Source organism: Vicia villosa, linkage group LG5 (assembly GCF_029867415.1).
Source record: "Vicia villosa cultivar HV-30 ecotype Madison, WI linkage group LG5, Vvil1.0, whole genome shotgun sequence".
Classification (NCBI taxonomy): domain Eukaryota; kingdom Viridiplantae; phylum Streptophyta; class Magnoliopsida; order Fabales; family Fabaceae; genus Vicia; species Vicia villosa.
In genome coordinates, this window is record NC_081184.1 from 141,139,834 (window position 1) to 141,161,720 (window position 21,887).

The 21,887-nt window shown below is 34.1% G+C and overlaps 1 protein-coding gene across 1 annotated transcript; it reads left to right on the top strand.

The window, feature by feature from the left end:
• The first annotated feature begins 19,562 nt into the window (after positions 1–19,562).
• Positions 19,563–20,189, top strand: LOC131602804 (histone H3.2). Its single transcript, XM_058874997.1, has one exon. The coding sequence runs from the start codon at positions 19,635–19,637 to the stop codon at positions 20,043–20,045; it is 411 nt and encodes a 136-aa protein (XP_058730980.1). The 5' UTR covers positions 19,563–19,634; the 3' UTR covers positions 20,046–20,189.
• The last annotated feature ends 1,698 nt before the right edge of the window (positions 20,190–21,887 follow it).

The window sequence follows — 21,887 nt, forward strand, 5'->3', positions numbered from 1 at the left end:
AACATTGATACGGCCCCGAGCCGTACTCAGTTGCAAAACCTCACTCAGCAAAGCAACGAATCATTCAAAGAATACGCCCGGAGATGGAGAGAATTGGCTGCTCGAGTACAACCACCATTGTTGGATAAAGAGCTGGTAGGCATGTTTTTGAGCACCTTGCAAGGTCAATACTATGAAAAAATGATGTGCAATGTATCATCAAACTTCACAGACTTAGTAATAGTCGGAGAACGCATCGAGAGCGGCATCAAAAGTGGGAAAATCCAAATCACCTCAAGTAGTCAAGATGAATCCTTTAGCAATTTTCAAGGGGAAGGAGAAAATGAAATGGATGCAATATGGGAAACTCACCGAGCTCCACAAGCTCCATCTCATATGCCTTATTATCAACATCCATATGCAGCAGTTGTTCAAAGCCAACAATCACCCACTGGTCTTCAACACCAAAAGTCGCGGCATGGACCACAGAACCGGAAAGTTAAGATTCTACCTCAGCATCGACGTCAAAATCTGCAGGTTCGGAATCCAAACCATCAACATCAACATCAAAATCAACAGAGGTATCCAAATCATCAAGAAGAAGAAATTCGTCAGTTTGACCCAATTCCTATGACATATAGTCAATTATGGTCTTATTTGGTCCGAAATTCATCAATGACCCCTAGACAAACCAGAACTATGAAGTCTTCATTTCCTCCTTGGAACAACCAGAATGTTCAATGTGAGTTTCATGATGGAGTTGTGGGGCACTCAATCGAAGAATGCAACTCCTTCAAAGAAGTGGTACAAGAGCTGATTGACAACAAACAATTGACTTTTGGGGAAGATGGCCCGTGCATAGTGGGACAACCCCCATAAAAGCAGAGACCTTGGGTGGCCTCTCAAGAAATCGGTGGATCACTAAAGCAGCTCGACCTTAGGATAATTAGGCTTTATTATTTGTAATTTCTTTCCTGCTAAAGTGTGGTTTACTTTTAAACTTGTACTCTTTTGATCAATAATTTTAATAGAATGAGCATGCATGTTTTTGAAGTAAATCCACTCCTATTCACTCTTTCTTATACAAAAAAAAATATATGAAAAAAAGTCAATCCATTTGGTTCTTTTTTTATTTTTCACATTTAACAAACTTGGAGGAAGAATGACGTAAATAAAATAATTGAGTTTTGCTGATGTATGATTTTTAATAGTAAGACTTAGTTAACGATGTAAGGCATTGTTTCACTTCCTAAACAGTGGAGAAATAAGGAGTTAATCCGTAGTCAACCCCCTCGAGCCAGAAGTTGGAGTTCTTTCTTTTAAAAAAAAAAAAACTTAATCTTAACCTGGGGCAGGGTAGATTTCAATTAATTCAAGGGTGCATTCTATTCTCAAGAAAATCAGTGAATCCAAGCCAGAGGTTCAAGCATATCCTTTTCTTCGCAACAAAGATGGAGGAAGCGATGGAGATAGCATGCACAACGTCTTCTTCTTCAGCACATCATCCAAAATCGAAGAAGTAACAAAGATGAAGCTCTTAAAATTCAACATTGCAGTCACAAACATTCAAAATCAAGAGCAAAAAATTCACAAGCAAAATTTAAAAAAAAAAGCCCGCTAAGTAAAAAAAAATTTGAAAAATGACTTAGGCAAAAGTTAGGGCATTCTGATGGGCCGAAATTCAAAAGAATTGGCCCATGCAAAATTTAGGGATTGAAATAAAAAATTAGAAAATAAGCTTGTGACTGCCATCTCAAAAAAAGAGTCATCTGAGTTTCTCGTTACTTGAACCTTATTTACGCGACTGCGAAAACTCTCTTGGAGATTGGATGCATCTATTGGATTAATTGGATTTAAGACTGAAGAATATCAAGGAGAATGGGGTGGGCTAAATAAATTTTGAGCCATATATCCTTTGTTTCTTAAACCGTGAACAAAGCCTTATTACAACCTTTAAAAGTCCTAATTGAAGCTAGGTTCACTATGAAAGCATACTTGGCATAATTTGGTTAAACTGACTCTTATTGTTTGTTAATGACTATCTATATCTCTTATCCAGATCTTCCATCCACGTCTTCCTAAAAACTTCGATTTCAAAACTTGCATGTGCATCACGTCGGAATTACTTTTCAAAATGTACAATTTTATTTACAAACCAACACTTAGCAGCAAGGAGATTTCAATAATGGTCTGATCAGACCTAATCCATTTCAAGAAGCTTCTAACTAGGGGAAAACATCTAAGGGTTTCCCCTAATCATGGGCAAATACCAATGGTCATAGGGGCATATAACATGAAGGCCCTGCTGACATGGGGCGATTATTCTAAGACTTGTCAACCTGGGCAATCATTTCTAGGAAATCAAGGGCATATCCTTCAGAATCCAAATTTTGAGGCAATTCATATCGAACTAATATTACACCATGGTTAGCCCCTCTAAATCCCACAGATTGAGGACAAACCTTTCAACTATTAAATGTTGAAGCGGTGCGTATCAAATTCGTATGGTAAGTTCCTTCTAAGGGTACTTCCTCCATATCCTAATAATCAGAGGCAACTTATTCTAAGAACTAATCAACGTGGGTCGCACCTATAAGAACCAATCAGTTCGGGACAAAGCTTTCAAGATTTAACATTGGGGCAAACTTTTCAAAGATTCAAATACTGGGGCAGTCAACAGCAAAGTCGTATTACTACATGGTGGTGTTCAAGTTCCTTCTCAGGAAACTACTTCAAATACCCTACATATTGGGGCAAGGCAGACCATAAAGGGGCAAGTTCTCGAGCAAGCCCCCTCCTATATCAGCAATCTTCGAGTTCAAAACGAGTATTACGAAACCGGGCTAGTATGATATCCTACGATTATGAGACAAGTAGCCTTGTTACTTAAGTAACATCCAAGACTTAACCATCCATGGCATACCACAACGGCATATGCCAAAAGCATACGAGTCTGTATAAATTATTCATTTAAATTCCAACGTTTTGTCGATACATATTCAAGCTACGCATTGCATGCATTGGTCAATCATGGCATTTCACGCATCAATTAAAACACACAACGTGTAAGCATAATCATAAATCATAACCCATAACATAAACCATGTTTTATATGGAGACAATCATCATTGTCATCAAGTATCAATTCTATAACGGAATCTCGACAGTAGATTCCCCTAGTTAATCTCGACAGTAGATTTCCTAGAAGACCTCGGCAGTAGGTATCCTTAGATGAATCTCGGCAGTAGATTCCCCTAGTTAATTTCGGAGGTAGATTTTCTAGAAGACCTCGGCAGTAGGTATCCTTAGATGAATCTCGACAGTAGATTCCCCTAGTTAATATCGACAGCAGATTTCCTAGAAGACCTCGACAGTAGGTATCCTTAGATGAATCTCGACAGTAGATTCCCCTAGTTAATTTCGGCGGTAGATTTTCTAGAAGACCTCGGCAGTAGGTATCCTTAGATGAATCTCGGCAGTAGATTCCCCTAGTTAATTTCGGCGGTAGATTTTCTAGAAGACCTCGGCAGTAGGTATCCTTAGATGAATCTCGGCAATAGATTCCCCTAGTTAATCTCCGCAGTAGATTTCCTAGAAAACCTCGGCAGTAGGTATCCTTAGATGAATCTCAGCAGTAGATTCCTCTAGTCAGTTCCCGTCTCATTGTTACGTCAAATATATTTCTCGTTTTGTAGTCAGTTCTCGTCTGACTTTTACTTCAAAGCCCAGTTCCCGTCTGGCAAATTATTTCAAAGACCAGTACCCGTCTGGCAGATCATTTTGAAACCAATATTATTTATCATATAGATTATGATAAATACTTGCGATATAACTCATTGTGTTAGTCTCAAAGCGTCAATGAGATATTGAAAACATGGTACAAGAATCTGTGAATGCTTGCTTCGTCAGTCCCTAGACTTTAGCAAGTTAATTCTTCATGTTTCCCAACTCTATTGGTTTAATCCTAAGTTAGAGTGTGGACCCGCATCACTTACCCCCTAGGTCGCGGTAAGAATGCATGATCATTGTTGAACATTCCCGGCTTTATTATAAATATAGAGTCGACGTTCGTGTTCCTTACCCCATAAGTCGGAGTGAAGGAGCGAAGCATGGGACAAACATATCTCATGGTTATAGGTGTCAATCTTATAGCGAAACGAATATGTCAATTCACAAACCTCGGTATGAATAAATTAATTATTCATGCCTATTTGTCGGACAAATTTAGGGGTCTTCCATTATTTAATAACACTCCGATCTGAAACGCGTGAGACGTGCGAATTCTCACGCTCTTCAATCGAAGAGTAATTAAATAGGGGCAGCTGTCATACCCCAAAATTTATCCTATTATTTTAATATAGTGACTTTATTTTAAAATTAATTTTATAAAGGGTATATTCAAAAATAGGGGTGTCTTTGGGCTTAACAATCAAAATGTTAAGCCCATTCTCTTGAATCACTTAATTCAAAGGTGAGGTGTATTTTCCCTTTTGAAAATCATGTTGGATTCAATTACACCTTAGGCCCATTAGAAATGGCACTATGATTTATTAGATGCATACATCTAACATTTGTTATATTTCATTCTTATGCTTTTTTTAAAAAAAATCACATTAAAATTACTATATTATTTTTTATAGTTATTTTATACTATCATTAGTTTTTATTTTTATTTTTATTATCGATTATGTATTTTATTTTAGAGCATACTATTATTTTGTTTTTTCATTTAAAACTGACATTAGGATCATGAGCTAAATTAATATCATGTTATTAACAAATTATACTTAGTATTGTCATTATCATTTATTTTATTTTTTAATACAACCTTTTTTTAAGAAAGTTAATAGTTATTAACATTATTAACTTTTTTTTTATTACAATCATTTCTCGCCATTCTATGCCCACAATCAACCTTCCTTTGACCTTCTCAAAATTAAAACTAACTAACTTCCTAAATTTAATCAATTTGAAAAAAAAGACTATTTATTAATGATAAAAAAAAAAACAAAAAAAAACTAGTATCAAGAGGGGCGCTTATTGGCCATTTTTTAGGCTAGAATTTTTGTTTTTTTCGTTTTTTTAGGGCAATATGAAAATGTAAATTATGACTTTTTTCCAACTATTTGTGACACTATATTATTATTATTATTATTATTATTCTGTTAAGATTAATAGCATTATGAGTATATATATATATATATATATATATATATATATATATATATATATATATATATATATATATATATATATATATATATATATATATATATATAACTTAATAATTTTTTTAAAAGGTTTTATATATTCATTTTTATTAATTAATTAAATATTTAGGAATAATTGACTAGGTCAACTAGCCCTGTTCATCTTCTTCTCCAAACGGAACCGCCCTTTCAACCAAATACAAACCCTAATCCAACTTCAAATCAAATCCAACAAAAACCAGAAAAGGAATCAAACACACATTTAATCGAATTAAAGTAAGATGATTTTGCAGTCAATTTTCAATTTACAATCAATGTCCAAATTAAAATTTACAGCAAAATCAAATCCGAATTTGTGACAATTAAAACCTAATAACAATAGAATCTGGCTAATTAAAAGGCGTTTGAATCAAATTAAATTGTTTCCTAAAACTCGTCTAATCCTAAACACTATAAAACTGAGTCCAAAATCGACAATCTGGGAGAAAAAAATCAAAACAACGAAAAAGAAGAAAAAGAGAAAGGAGTAGAAAAAAGTGAGAAGAGAGCCTTCGAGTTCGCCGATCACCGCCGCACCTACCGCCGCTCCGACGTACCTGCGAGGAAGAAGAAGAAGGATTAGCCGCGGAAACTAGAGGAGCAATACGAAAAGAATTTCTGGAACGAGGTAAACCGAAAGAACTCTTAGCTTAGGAAATATCGTTGTTAGCATGAGTATTTATGCGATTGATTGTGTTTTTTTTCTCTGAAAAAATATGGGTTCTGGGTTTTGTTCATGAAGATGAGAGGGGAAGAAGATGAATTTCATTTTCTGGTTTTTTTTTGTTCGATGCAGAGAAAGAGAGATAGACCAAAATGAAATTTGTGTTAATAAAAAATGAAAAATTATAAAAAATGTATGTTTAATTCCCACCTCAAGCATGATCGCGACACTTGGCCATTTAAAGGCCACGTGATTGGTCAAGTGGGCGGTGCCCCACATAATCTTATTATACTCCCTCGTTTAAAATAAATACATGCAGACCACTCGATTAAAATATTCTAGATCTACGTCTACAAATCATGATTTTGTTGACCATCGGATCTGGATCAACGATCGTATCTCTGCAACCTACTGTAACACCGTGAACCCTTCCGCACCATGTCCAACGGATCTTGAATCATATTGGGCTGAACCTATTAATAATAACACCCCCATAAAATTACTTAACAATACAATAATACACTCCCCCCAATTTTTTTTATTAAATTTTCTAATCCACATTTTATATTTAATAAACATTTTTATATAATAACTGAATAAATTAATTTTATTTAAATTATACTGTATTATTATTAATAAGAACATTTAAATAAAAAAATATGACTAATAATAGTTTTATCTCCTAACGTATATTATTCTTTTTTTTATTAATAAATACTTGGGATAAAAAATATGCTGATTATGGATGTTACTTCATATTCTATAAGTTTAATTTATTTTATAATCGTTAACCTCTAGCAATTAATTTTTATTCCAATCTCCACTTAATAATTAATTTAAGTAAACTAATTAATAGTATATTTAACTCAATAAAATAGAACTTATTTTTGCTTAAATATTAAATTCATTTCATGATACAATTAAGCGAATAATATTTGAAATAAACAAGCTTTTGTACAAATTAGAATACATATTGAAGTGTTTTAATATACAAATTTACACATGTACTTAATTGATTTCTTCTCGTTTAGTCATTATAATTTGATTTTCTTTTTAAAAACAAAAGAGTTAAATTAATAATATATATGTATCTTATAAAATATAACTATTTCTAATTCAATTAAAAAATACTAATAACCAATTATCAAAAATATAAAAAAAATAGGGATTGTACACAAAAAAATACTTTTAATCATAATTACATACTACGAAAACTACGAACTGCGAACTACGTAAACCACACTCAACATACAAAATAACGTGCAATCCCATAAAAACACCAACAAACCTACGAACTACGTTGACTCTGATCTTCCATTAAGGAGGTACGTAGGCATCTGGGCAACCAGAACGAGTCCCCTTCCCTTAAATTTAAGTAGGTTTGAGATTTTTATTCTCTACCCTACTGTGCGCTTTTAAACATAACCTTTTTATAAATTTTATCATAATACTCTTACAAACCTTAGAGACATTTAGAAAACCTTAAGGAAGGGTTAAGGGTGCCTAACACCTTCCCTTGACCCTAATTTCTCGACTTACCTAGAAACTCTTTAATTAGGTTTTTATCTCATGTTTACCTTTGGCTTAGGATAAAATAAAACATAAGTGGCGACTCTGTAGTTTAAGTTAAAAGCTTAAAATTAAAAGCCGGCCGTAACAGCTGGCGACTCTGCTGGGGAACCTTAGAGCAGAGAAGCACTTAAGGTTTGGGGCAGGTCTCTTTGGTTTAGGTTTTGATTTTATGGTTTATATTTATTTGGCAATTTCTTTTATTCTTTATTTTATTTCTTTAATAATGTTAAATATTATTATTTGAAATATATTTGCCTTATTATTGCTGGGTTATATATACATATGAAATTGTTGTTAAACCTTAAGTGTGGGAATTGTCACTAAGTAAGAGGAGACTTGCATCGCCTACGAGCTTTAGTGACAATTCCACTCAGAGTGGGCTAAATTTCGAGAAATATCTTAGACGGGGCTAGACCTTGTCGAGGGTAGGATGCGAAATTTGGCTGATCTCTCTGGGAACCTACCCCTAAAATTCGAACCTCATGGACAAAAGAGTCCTTCTAAAAATCCAAAGAAACAAAAAGTTTCGGAGGATATGAAGGACCCCATGAGACCTTTAGAACTAAACCAGCTTTGGGGAAAGGTAGAAGATACGTAGGACGAACTTATGAACCTACGCACTAAGGTAATTTTATCATCCCACCCATCATGGGAAGCCATCCCGAGAGGGGCATTACATGGTAAATCTAAGTCTACGTAGGGTTACCTCTTACGAGTATCATCCCATAGACTCGTAAGATATTATTTCGCTTAACCTGGATCCATAGCTTGTAGATTTCCCTTTTAATTTGACATTTTCTATAAGACCTCTCAGATTTTGGTTTAAGTGGACGTCCCTCCGTCCTCGAATGCACAACATGTGGCCTCATGATGACCACGTGATAAGGAGACTCTTGATGGATCCCCGAGCGCTCGCATACCGTATATCCTTATTCAATATTCAATCCTAGTCATCCGTTATTAGACTTTGAATCTATGCCCTCAGATATCTATTCTGAGGGCCATTATATTTGAAGCGAACGACTCATGATATTTGGTGACCATTTTGAACGGTCACCATGTGTTCTTTCCCACGCATTCCCTAGCCTGTAGGGTTTTCCTTTGTTTGTTGCAATTCCTAGCCTATAAGGATTCCTTTTGAAGATCTTGTTCTTCTCGTGAAGGACATCTTCGTTAATGCATGTCTCATGGCCTCCCGACGACCATGGGATCTGGTGACTTTTTGAACGGCCACCATATGCTATCTTCTAAGTTTTCCCTACCCTGTAGGGATTTCCTTCGTTGTGTCATAGTCCCTAGCCTATAGGGATTTCCATTTGTCTATCATAAACCCTAAAACCTATGCACGAAATTGCATTGCATTCATGACGTGACTTTGCATTTCCGTAAAAACTTTTAAGCATATACTAAATTCATGCATATACATTCATCATGATCATTAAACTTACCATACCTTTGTCTATCCCAAGGTGATTCCCCGATACTCGTAACGAACTCGAGACGATTCATGAACGAAGCACAACATTAGATATGGAAAAGGGAGAGGTTCAAAAATCCGCAGCTAAAGACGTCAATATACCACAAGTTAACGATCCTGTTGAACCTCAACCTATACAAATCCTAGTGGAGAACCATGATATACAAGAACACACCACTATCCGAGATGGGTATACCTCACCTCATGACTCTTTTGAGTATCATCAATTTGCATTCCCCGTATCTAACTCGATCATGGATACTAAAGAGCCGCAAAATAATGAAGCCACTAAAAGATATCGCATGATAGAAGAAAGGATCAAGGCCATAGAAGGATATGATACCCATAACCTTGATGCTTCGGCTTTATGTTTGGTCCCGGATGTGAATATTCCCCCAAAGTTCAGAATGCCCGATTTTGAGAAGTACAAGGGAGTAAGTTGTCCAAAAATTCATCTGACGATGTATATTCGAAAAATGACCGCGTACTCACATAATGCCAAGTTTCTCATCCACTGTTTTCAAGACAGTCTCACTGGAGCATCACTAGAATGGTATACACAATTAGAGAGAAATCATGTTCGCACATGGAATGACCTAGCTTTGGCATTTGTGAAGCATTATAATTACAACATTGATACGGCCCCGAGCCGTACTCAGTTGCAAAACCTTACTCAGCAAAGCAACGAATCATTCAAAGAATACGCCCGGAGATGGAGAGAATTGGCTGCTCGAGTACAACCACCATTGTTGGATAAAGAGCTGGTAGGCATGTTTTTGAGCACCTTGCAAGGTCAATACTATGAAAAAATGATGTGCAATGTATCATCAAACTTCACAGACTTAGTAATAGTCGGAGAACGCATCGAGAGCGGCATCAAAAGTGGGAAAATCCAAATCACCTCAAGTAGTCAAGATGAATCCTTTAGCAATTTTCAAGGGGAAGGAGAAAATGAAATGGATGCAATATGGGAAACTCACCGAGCTCCACAAGCTCCATCTCATATGCCTTATTATCAACATCCATATGCAGCAGTTGTTCAAAGCCAACAATCACCCACTGGTCTTCAACACCAAAAGTCGCGGCATGGACCACAGAACCGGAAAGTTAAGATTCTACCTCAGCATCGACGTCAAAATCTGCAGGTTCGGAATCCAAACCATCAACATCAACATCAAAATCAACAGAGGTATCCAAATCATCAAGAAGAAGAAATTCGTCAGTTTGACCCAATTCCTATGACATATAGTCAATTATGGTCTTATTTGGTCCGAAATTCATCAATGACCCCTAGACAAACCAGAACTATGAAGTCTTCATTTCCTCCTTGGAACAACCAGAATGTTCAATGTGAGTTTCATGATGGAGTTGTGGGGCACTCAATCGAAGAATGCAACTCCTTCAAAGAAGTGGTACAAGAGCTGATTGACAACAAACAATTGACTTTTGGGGAAGATGGCCCGTGCATAGTGGGACAACCCCCATAAAAGCAGAGACCTTGGGTGGCCTCTCAAGAAATCGGTGGATCACTAAAGCAGCTCGACCTTAGGATAATTAGGCTTTATTATTTGTAATTTCTTTCCTGCTAAAGTGTGGTTTACTTTTAAACTTGTACTCTTTTGATCAATAATTTTAATAGAATGAGCATGCATGTTTTTGAAGTAAATCCACTCCTATTCACTCTTTCTTATACAAAAAAAAATATATGAAAAAAAGTCAATCCATTTGGTTCTTTTTTTATTTTTCACATTTAACAAACTTGGAGGAAGAATGACGTAAATAAAATAATTGAGTTTTGCTGATGTATGATTTTTAATAGTAAGACTTAGTTAACGATGTAAGGCATTGTTTCACTTCCTAAACAGTGGAGAAATAAGGAGTTAATCCGTAGTCAACCCCCTCGAGCCAGAAGTTGGAGTTCTTTCTTTTAAAAAAAAAAAACTTAATCTTAACCTGGGGCAGGGTAGATTTCAATTAATTCAAGGGTGCATTCTATTCTCAAGAAAATCAGTGAATCCAAGCCAGAGGTTCAAGCATATCCTTTTCTTCGCAACAAAGATGGAGGAAGCGATGGAGATAGCATGCACAACGTCTTCTTCTTCAGCACATCATCCAAAATCGAAGAAGTAACAAAGATGAAGCTCTTAAAATTCAACATTGCAGTCACAAACATTCAAAATCAAGAGCAAAAAATTCACAAGCAAAATTTAAAAAAAAAAAGCCCGCTAAGTAAAAAAAAAATTGAAAAATGACTTAGGCAAAAGTTAGGGCATTCTGATGGGCCGAAATTCAAAAGAATTGGCCCATGCAAAATTTAGGGATTGAAATAAAAAATTAGAAAATAAGCTTGTGACTGCCATCTCAAAAAAAGAGTCATCTGAGTTTCTCGTTACTTGAACCTTATTTACGCGACTGCGAAAACTCTCTTGGAGATTGGATGCATCTATTGGATTAATTGGATTTAAGACTGAAGAATATCAAGGAGAATGGGGTGGGCTAAATAAATTTTGAGCCATATATCCTTTGTTTCTTAAACCGTGAACAAAGCCACATTACAACCTTTAAAAGTCCTAATTGAAGCTAGGTTCACTATGAAAGCATACTTGGCATAATTTGGTTAAACTGACTCTTATTGTTTGTTAATGACTATCTATATCTCTTATCCAGATCTTCCATCCACGTCTTCCTAAAAACTTCGATTTCAAAACTTGCATGTGCATCACGTCGGAATTACTTTTCAAAATGTACAATTTTATTTACAAACCAACACTTAGCAGCAAGGAGATTTCAATAATGGTCTGATCAGACCTAATCCATTTCAAGAAGCTTCTAACTAGGGGAAAACATCTAAGGGTTTCCCCTAATCATGGGCAAATACCAATGGTCATAGGGGCATATAACATGAAGGCCCTGCTGACATGGGGCGATTATTCTAAGACTTGTCAACCTGGGCAATCATTTCTAGGAAATCAAGGGCATATCCTTTAGAATCCAAATTTTGAGGCAATTCATATCGAACTAATATTACACCATGGTTAGCCCCTCTAAATCCCACAGATTGAGGACAAACCTTTCAACTATTAAATGTTGAAGCGGTGCGTATCAAATTCGTATGGTAAGTTCCTTCTAAGGGTACTTCCTCCATATCCTAATAATCAGAGGCAACTTATTCTAAGAACTAATCAACGTGGGTCGCACCTATAAGAACCAATCAGTTCGGGACAAAGCTTTCAAGATTTAACATTGGGGCAAACTTTTCAAAGATTCAAATACTGGGGCAGTCAACAGCAAAGTCGTATTACTACATGGTGGTGTTCAAGTTCCTTCTCAGGAAACTACTTCAAATACCCTACATATTGGGGCAAGGCAGACCATAAAGGGGCAAGTTCTCGAGCAAGCCCCCTCCTATATCAGCAATCTTCGAGTTCAAAACGAGTATTACGAAACCGGGCTAGTATGATATCCTACGATTATGAGACAAGTAGCCTTGTTACTTAAGTAACATCCAAGACTTAACCATCCATGGCATACCACAACGGCATATGCCAAAAGCATACGAGTCTGTATAAATTATTCATTTAAATTCCAACGTTTTGTCGATACATATTCAAGCTACGCATTGCATGCATTGGTCAATCATGGCATTTCACGCATCAATTAAAACACACAACGTGTAAGCATAATCATAAATCATAACCCATAACATAAACCATGTTTTATATGGAGACAATCATCATTGTCATCAAGTATCAATTCTATAACGGAATCTCGACAGTAGATTCCCCTAGTTAATCTCGACAGTAGATTTCCTAGAAGACCTCGGCAGTAGGTATCCTTAGATGAATCTCGGCAGTAGATTCCCCTAGTTAATTTCGGAGGTAGATTTTCTAGAAGACCTCGGCAGTAGGTATCCTTAGATGAATCTCGACAGTAGATTCCCCTAGTTAATATCGACAGCAGATTTCCTAGAAGACCTCGACAGTAGGTATCCTTAGATGAATCTCGACAGTAGATTCCCCTAGTTAATTTCGGCGGTAGATTTTCTAGAAGACCTCGGCAGTAGGTATCCTTAGATGAATCTCGGCAGTAGATTCCCCTAGTTAATTTCGGCGGTAGATTTTCTAGAAGACCTCGGCAGTAGGTATCCTTAGATGAATCTCGGCAATAGATTCCCCTAGTTAATCTCCGCAGTAGATTTCCTAGAAAACCTCGGCAGTAGGTATCCTTAGATGAATCTCAGCAGTAGATTCCTCTAGTCAGTTCCCGTCTCATTGTTACGTCAAATATATTTCTCGTTTTGTAGTCAGTTCTCGTCTGACTTTTACTTCAAAGCCCAGTTCCCGTCTGGCAAATTATTTCAAAGACCAGTACCCGTCTGGCAGATCATTTTGAAACCAATATTATTTATCATATAGATTATGATAAATACTTGCGATATAACTCATTGTGTTAGTCTCAAAGCGTCAATGAGATATTGAAAACATGGTACAAGAATCTGTGAATGCTTGCTTCGTCAGTCCCTAGACTTTAGCAAGTTAATTCTTCATGTTTCCCAACTCTATTGGTTTAATCCTAAGTTAGAGTGTGGACCCGCATCACTTACCCCCTAGGTCGCGGTAAGAATGCATGATCATTGTTGAACATTCCCGGCTTTATTATAAATATAGAGTCGACGTTCGTGTTCCTTACCCCATAAGTCGGAGTGAAGGAGCGAAGCATGGGACAAACATATCTCATGGTTATAGGTGTCAATCTTATAGCGAAACGAATATGTCAATTCACAAACCTCGGTATGAATAAATTAATTATTCATGCCTATTTGTCGGACAAATTTAGGGGTCTTCCATTATTTAATAACACTCCGATCTGAAACGCGTGAGACGTGCGAATTCTCACGCTCTTCAATCGAAGAGTAATTAAATAGGGGCAGCTGTCATACCCCAAAATTTATCCTATTATTTTAATATAGTGACTTTATTTTAAAATTAATTTTATAAAGGGTATATTCAAAAATAGGGGTGTCTTTGGGCTTAACAATCAAAATGTTAAGCCCATTCTCTTGAATCACTTAATTCAAAGGTGAGGTGTATTTTCCCTTTTGAAAATCATGTTGGATTCAATTACACCTTAGGCCCATTAGAAATGGCACTATGATTTATTAGATGCATACATCTAACATTTGTTATATTTCATTCTTATGCTTTTTTTAAAAAAAATCACATTAAAATTACTATATTATTTTTTATAGTTATTTTATACTATCATTAGTTTTTATTTTTATTTTTATTATCGATTATGTATTTTATTTTAGAGCATACTATTATTTTGTTTTTTCATTTAAAACTGACATTAGGATCATGAGCTAAATTAATATCATGTTATTAACAAATTATACTTAGTATTGTCATTATCATTTATTTTATTTTTTAATACAACCTTTTTTTAAGAAAGTTAATAGTTATTAACATTATTAACTTTTTTTTTATTACAATCATTTCTCGCCATTCTATGCCCACAATCAACCTTCCTTTGACCTTCTCAAAATTAAAACTAACTAACTTCCTAAATTTAATCAATTTGAAAAAAAAGACTATTTATTAATGATAAAAAAAAAAAACAAAAAAAAACTAGTATCAAGAGGGGCGCTTATTGGCCATTTTTTAGGCTAGAATTTTTGTTTTTTTCGTTTTTTTAGGGCAATATGAAAATGTAAATTATGACTTTTTTCCAACTATTTGTGACACTATATTATTATTATTATTATTATTATTCTGTTAAGATTAATAGCATTATGAGTAATATATATATATATATATATATATATATATATATATATATATATAACTTAATAATTTTTTTTAAAGGTTTTATATATTCATTTTTATTAATTAATTAAATATTTAGGAATAATTGACTAGGTCAACTAGCCCTGTTCATCTTCTTCTCCAAACGGAACCGCCCTTTCAACCAAATACAAACCCTAATCCAACTTCAAATCAAATCCAACAAAAACCAGAAAAGGAATCAAACACACATTTAATCGAATTAAAGTAAGATGATTTTGCAGTCAATTTTCAATTTACAATCAATGTCCAAATTAAAATTTACAGCAAAATCAAATCCGAATTTGTGACAATTAAAACCTAATAACAATAGAATCTGGCTAATTAAAAGGCGTTTGAATCAAATTAAATTGTTTCCTAAAACTCGTCTAATCCTAAACACTATAAAACTGAGTCCAAAATCGACAATCTGGGAGAAAAAAATCAAAACAACGAAAAAGAAGAAAAAGAGAAAGGAGTAGAAAAAAGTGAGAAGAGAGCCTTCGAGTTCGCCGATCACCGCCGCACCTACCGCCGCTCCGACGTACCTGCGAGGAAGAAGAAGAAGGATTAGCCGCGGAAACTAGAGGAGCAATACGAAAAGAATTTCTGGAACGAGGTAAACCGAAAGAACTCTTAGCTTAGGAAATATCGTTGTTAGCATGAGTATTTATGCGATTGATTGTGTTTTTTTTCTCTGAAAAAATATGGGTTCTGGGTTTTGTTCATGAAGATGAGAGGGGAAGAAGATGAATTTCATTTTCTGGTTTTTTTTTGTTCGATGCAGAGAAAGAGAGATAGACCAAAATGAAATTTGTGTTAATAAAAAATGAAAAATTATAAAAAATGTATGTTTAATTCCCACCTCAAGCATGATCGCGACACTTGGCCATTTAAAGGCCACGTGATTGGTCAAGTGGGCGGTGCCCCACATAATCTTATTATACTCCCTCGTTTAAAATAAATACATGCAGACCACTCGATTAAAATATTCTAGATCTACGTCTACAAATCATGATTTTGTTGACCATCGGATCTGGATCAACGATCGTATCTCTGCAACCTACTGTAACACCGTGAACCCTTCCGCACCATGTCCAACGGATCTTGAATCATATTGGGCTGAACCTATTAATAATAACACCCCCATAAAATTACTTAACAATACAATAATACACTCCCCCCAATTTTTTTTATTAAATTTTCTAATCCACATTTTATATTTAATAAACATTTTTATATAATAACTGAATAAATTAATTTTATTTAAATTATACTGTATTATTATTAATAAGAACATTTAAATAAAAAAATATGACTAATAATAGTTTTATCTCCTAACGTATATTATTCTTTTTTTTATTAATAAATACTTGGGATAAAAAATATGCTGATTATGGATGTTACTTCATATTCTATAAGTTTAATTTATTTTATAATCGTTAACCTCTAGCAATTAATTTTTATTCCAATCTCCACTTAATAATTAATTTAAGTAAACTAATTAATAGTATATTTAACTTAATAAAATAGAACTTATTTTTGCTTAAATATTAAATTCATTTCATGATACAATTAAGCGAATAATATTTGAAATAAACAAGCTTTTGTACAAATTAGAATACATATTGAAGTGTTTTAATATACAAATTTACACATGTACTTAATTGATTTCTTCTCGTTTAGTCATTATAATTTGATTTTCTTTTTAAAAACAAAAGAGTTAAATTAATAATATATATGTATCTTATAAAATATAACTATTTCTAATTCAATTAAAAAATACTAATCACCAATTATCAAAAATATAAAAAAAATAGGGATTGTACACAAAAAAATACTTTTAATCATAATTACATACTACGAAAACTACGAACTGCGAACTACGTAAACCACACTCAACATACAAAATAACGTGCAATCCCATAAAAAACACCAACAAACCTACGAACTACGTTGACTCTGATCTTCCATTAAGGAGGTACGTAGGCATCTGGGCAACCAGAACGAGTCCCCTTCCCTTAAATTTAAGTAGGTTTGAGATTTTTATTCTCTACCCTACTGTGCGCTTTTAAACATAACCTTTTTATAAATTTTATCATAATACTCTTACAAACCTTAGAGACGTTTAGAAAACCTTAAGGAAGGGTTAAGGGTGCCTAACACCTTCCCTTGACCCTAATTTCTCGACTTACCTAGAAACTCTTTAATTAGGTTTTTATCCCATGTTTACCTTTGTCTTAGGATAAAATAAAACATAGGTGGCGACTCTGTAGTTTAAGTTAAAAGCTTAAAATTAAAAGCCGGCCGTAACATAATTATCCCAAAAAAAAATTCATTAATTGTAATACTGCTTCAACATGGTGACGTTCATGTCCTTTGTACCTGCTCCCTTTTGAGGGACTCCAAGAATTACACTCCCTTCCTAGTGTTGGCCCGCACGCAGTAGGGACCTTCCTAGTTAGCTGGTTACTTTCCATCCCGAGCATTTTTATTTTCGATGTTTGCTCTCCGAAGCACTAAATATCCGATGTGGAATTCTCGAGGTCGGACGCGATGGTTGTATCCCGAGGTAGCGCTTTACCTGATGATAGAGACTGTGAATACGGTTACCATCCTATTTTCCTTCAAAAGATCAATTTCATATTTGATAAACAAATCAATACCAGAACCAGACTCTCATACCAATTGAAGGTTAATGAAACATAAGAAGGGGGTTGAATTGGATTTCCATAATGACAATTTTTTATTAACCAATACAAACAAATAAAGAACTTTGAATAAAAATAATGAACACAATATTTTTATACTGGTTCGCTGTTAATTAAGCTACCTCCAATCCACCCACCAAGGTGATTTTGCCTTCTCGCAAGGACTTAATCCGCTATAACCAAACTGATTACAACCACAAAGACCTACTGTCAATGTCTTATGTAGATCTCTGACTATACCTCAGTCTTTGAGGGAACAAAATCACCTCAAAACCATTAATGTTTTTTTCAAGAGATTGATTGCCTCATAGGTCAAACCAATGCAGTCTTAGATATTTATGTAATGTATAAAACCTCTTTGCTCCTTGGAGATCAAGTAGGGCATGATGTGAGCTATTTCACTTGCTAACATCTTAGAAGTGATTTTGAACTTGAAGTTGGCCAATGCAATTTGCCTGAATTTGTCCATTATGTATGCATATTTGGATATAGGAAATAGGGTGATGGTATTGACATTCAAATTTGGAAGAATTCATCCAGACTTGAAAATTCTGAGAATAACATTGCATACATCTTTTTCAATACTTATCCAATATGCGTGGAAGAACACTCTTCCAAAACCACATGGATTTTGGCCATTGTTTATGTTCAAGCTAAAGATATCTCTTCATTAAAGGGAACCATGATAAGTAAATTATTCATGGTGGTATAACAAGATTTGGAACAACCTTATAAATTAAAGTTTTGTCTTGTCTGCAAGGCAAAAAAATGTTAATGAAATAATTAATAGCATGGTTGGCCATCTCTTCATAGTCATTGATAATTCCATCTTCATTCTTAAATAAGAAATAATGTTCCTAGACTTTTTAATCTTTGCCACTACGTGGAAGAAATTTGTGTTCCTATCACCATTAAAATGTCAGATAACTTTTAACTTTTCAAACCAAAAAAATATTCTTTGGCCAAAGATTTCTCTAAATCAACTTGCACTAATTTTCTCGAGCTCTTAAAGCCTCGTTGGATCCAATAGTTTTGATGTGATATTGAATGTTGACTAGACTTTGAGTTTAATATTTGACTAGATTTTGGATGTTTCCAAAAAATTAATTGTTCAAAATTTTTAGGTTTTCCTTGAGCCTTTGAATCTTGTTGTTGATGATGTACATTGGAAAAACAACCACATGTGTTGACCAACTATTGACTATAAAATATTGGCATTGATCATGTAAAGTCCACATGAGGAGTGAAACTAGCATCGAGTAAGATGGAAAATTGATCAGGCCTAAGCTTTGGTAGAGTGTTAACTATCATTGAAGTACATGTAGGTAAGCAATTTTGAGTATAAAAACTTTATCTTGCTTTATCTCTACTGAGCCATTACCGAATCTGTCATTAGGACAAGTGAAAAAAATTCGGTAGGCATATCCACATGGTTGTTATGATCAACCTAACTCTAAAACTCCTTTTTATGAATTATGTTTGGGGCATGTCTAATTCTATGTTCATGTGAACCTATAATTTGATTGAAATCCCTGGAAATTGGTATTCAGAGCCTCACGCACTAACAAATTGGTATTTAAAATTTTCGGTTATTGTTCTTGTGAACTTCACATCAAAGATTGTATTTCCAGAGAACATGAATCAATCGTTGCAAAGATGAACGGTACTAACGACATTCCGAATTCACTTTCAATGCTTGACGATAAAAATTAGATTCAATGAAGAAAACAGATGCAATCTCTGTTTGGCTTTCATGAAACCTAAAGACCTTTCATACAATTATTCATTTATTTTATATTTTATTTATTTATATTTAAAAATCAGTAACCATGTTTTTTACAAAGAAACCAAAGAAGTGGGGGAAAATCCCAAAGTTTGAGCGGAGAAGTGAGAAACTGAGAACAAATAGAAGCTGAATGAAAGAAAAGTAGAATCCGTGCGCTATCTTCTAAGCCAATCCTAGCCGTTAGATTGAGACTTACACGGATCGGTCCGAAAACCAAAACTCGCTCTCTCTCCCTCCAAAATTTCACTTCAACTCTTCAAATTGAAACCCCTTTCCCATCTCATCTATAAAAGCCATTTTCAGACTAAACCATAACTCATCCAATTCATTATCAATTACTAAGTTAAAATTCAATCTTCTAGAACTTTCTCTCAATGGCTCGTACAAAGCAAACAGCACGCAAATCCACCGGCGGCAAGGCTCCCCGGAAGCAACTCGCAACAAAGGCCGCTAGGAAATCTGCTCCGGCAACCGGCGGAGTGAAGAAGCCACACAGATTCAGGCCAGGAACAGTAGCTTTGAGAGAGATCCGTAAGTACCAAAAGAGTACCGAGCTTCTGATCCGAAAACTTCCTTTCCAGCGTCTCGTTCGTGAAATCGCTCAGGATTTCAAGACGGATCTAAGGTTTCAGAGCAGTGCTGTTTCGGCTCTTCAGGAAGCTGCAGAGGCTTACTTGGTTGGACTATTTGAAGACACAAATCTTTGCGCTATTCATGCTAAGAGGGTCACCATCATGCCTAAGGACATTCAGCTTGCTAGGAGAATCAGAGGCGAGAGGGCTTAGTTTGTGTCTAATCCAATTTCATTCCCAAATGTTATTTTCTAAACCCTAGAATGAGATAGACTGTTTAGTTTCTATGTATGAATGTTAAACTCTAGTTGTAATACTATTTAAATGTTAATCAATCTTTAGTATCTTGTTTATTTATATTCAAGAGATTTCTTTATATGAATTAAATTGGTAACAAATACTAAAGAAATACTCCAATTGAGACGAAACACAACACAACCTGTCACAATACAATCAAACAAATTGCTCTAAAATGGAATTTGCCCTTCAACTTATGAAAAATTTAGATGGGCCGAGCTTTTAAATTGAGACTACTATGAAAAGATCTTTAGACTTCACATAGCTATATGTCCGAAGCAAAAATTGGGATTTATGAGCCTTTGGTATACACTAACTTTTTGGGTTGGATATTCAGGTAGTTCCACGGTTTTTTTTGCACTAAATTGACCATCTGCTCCATCTTCAAAGCTTTTTAGCTTTCTTTATGTTCCAAATACAGGTGAACCACACCACATTAACTTTCTTGGAGGTTGGAGAACTGCCAAATAAATGTACAAACTGTTTCATATGTACCACGCATTTATTTTGAAACACATTAGAGAAACTGATCCAATTGCTGGCACTCAGAAAAAGATGTGAAACTTATTCATCAGAATCGCACCCCTGACATATTGACTAGATTCCTGACTTATAACTTCTCTTCGAACGAGGTTGTTTCTGGCATGTAATCTATTATGGAGAATTCTCCATATTAAACACAACTAGTAAGACACCCGTGCTTCCGCACGGGTAAATTTATTTGATATTGTATAAAATTTAATTAAATACGTATCAATTTAAAATGAATGGTTTAATTATAAATGAAAAACGATTATATAAATTCAATTATATTAAATAATCATATAAAAAAGAATTTGTAAGATGAAGATAAAAAAAATGAAATTTAAAAATTTAAAAATAAAAATTGTCTCTCAATTAATAGGAATTGTTGATTAAAATAAAAAAGATATTGTATTGATAATGATCCGTGAAATAAAAAATTTATTTGATGCGATATAAAATATATTTAAATACAAATGTAAAGTGAATAATAATCATATATATTTAATTATATTAAATAATCATAAAAAAATGAATCGTGTTGATAGTGGCCCGTCATAAAAATAAGAATATTATCTCTCAAATTAAAACAATGATTGATTAAAATAAAATAAATATTACTCCCTCCGTTTTTTATTATAAGTCGTTTTAGATTTTTCACACAGATTAAGTAAAATAATAATTGTTGTATGAAAATGAGAAATTATGAAGGTTTTTACAAAATTATCCTTCATTAATGACATGTGGAAGATAAATTTATATAATTGAAAGGAGAGAGAATAATAAATATTTAAGGATATAATAGGAAAAATAACATTAATTATTCATTGGAATTGTAAAGCGACTTATATTAAAATACAAATTTTTTTCCAAAACGACTTATAATAAAAAACGGAGGGAGTATGTTGATAGTGACCCATCCGATAACGAAATTTTTAATTTTATTAAAATTAAAAAATAAATTATTTTTAAGGGACAATAACTAAAAAGAAAAAAATTAAAATGAAAGTAAGAAAGTGTGGGAAAAAATGTGAGAGAAATTTGAAATTTTAATTAAGATAAAGAAAGTGTGTAATAATTGATAAAATAAATTAAATATTGTGTTCATAGTGACCCGTGAGATAAATAAATATTTAATTTTATTAAAATTAATAAATAGGTTATTAATATTTTTTGTGTGATAATAAGTAAATGTAGAAAATTTAAAATGAAAGTAAGAAAGTGTGGGAAAATGAA

Excerpts from the sequence above, each read along its gene's own strand:
- LOC131602804 (XM_058874997.1), top strand. The coding sequence starts at position 19,635 with ATGGCTCGTACAAAGCAAACAGCACGCAAATCCACCGGCGGCAAGGCT.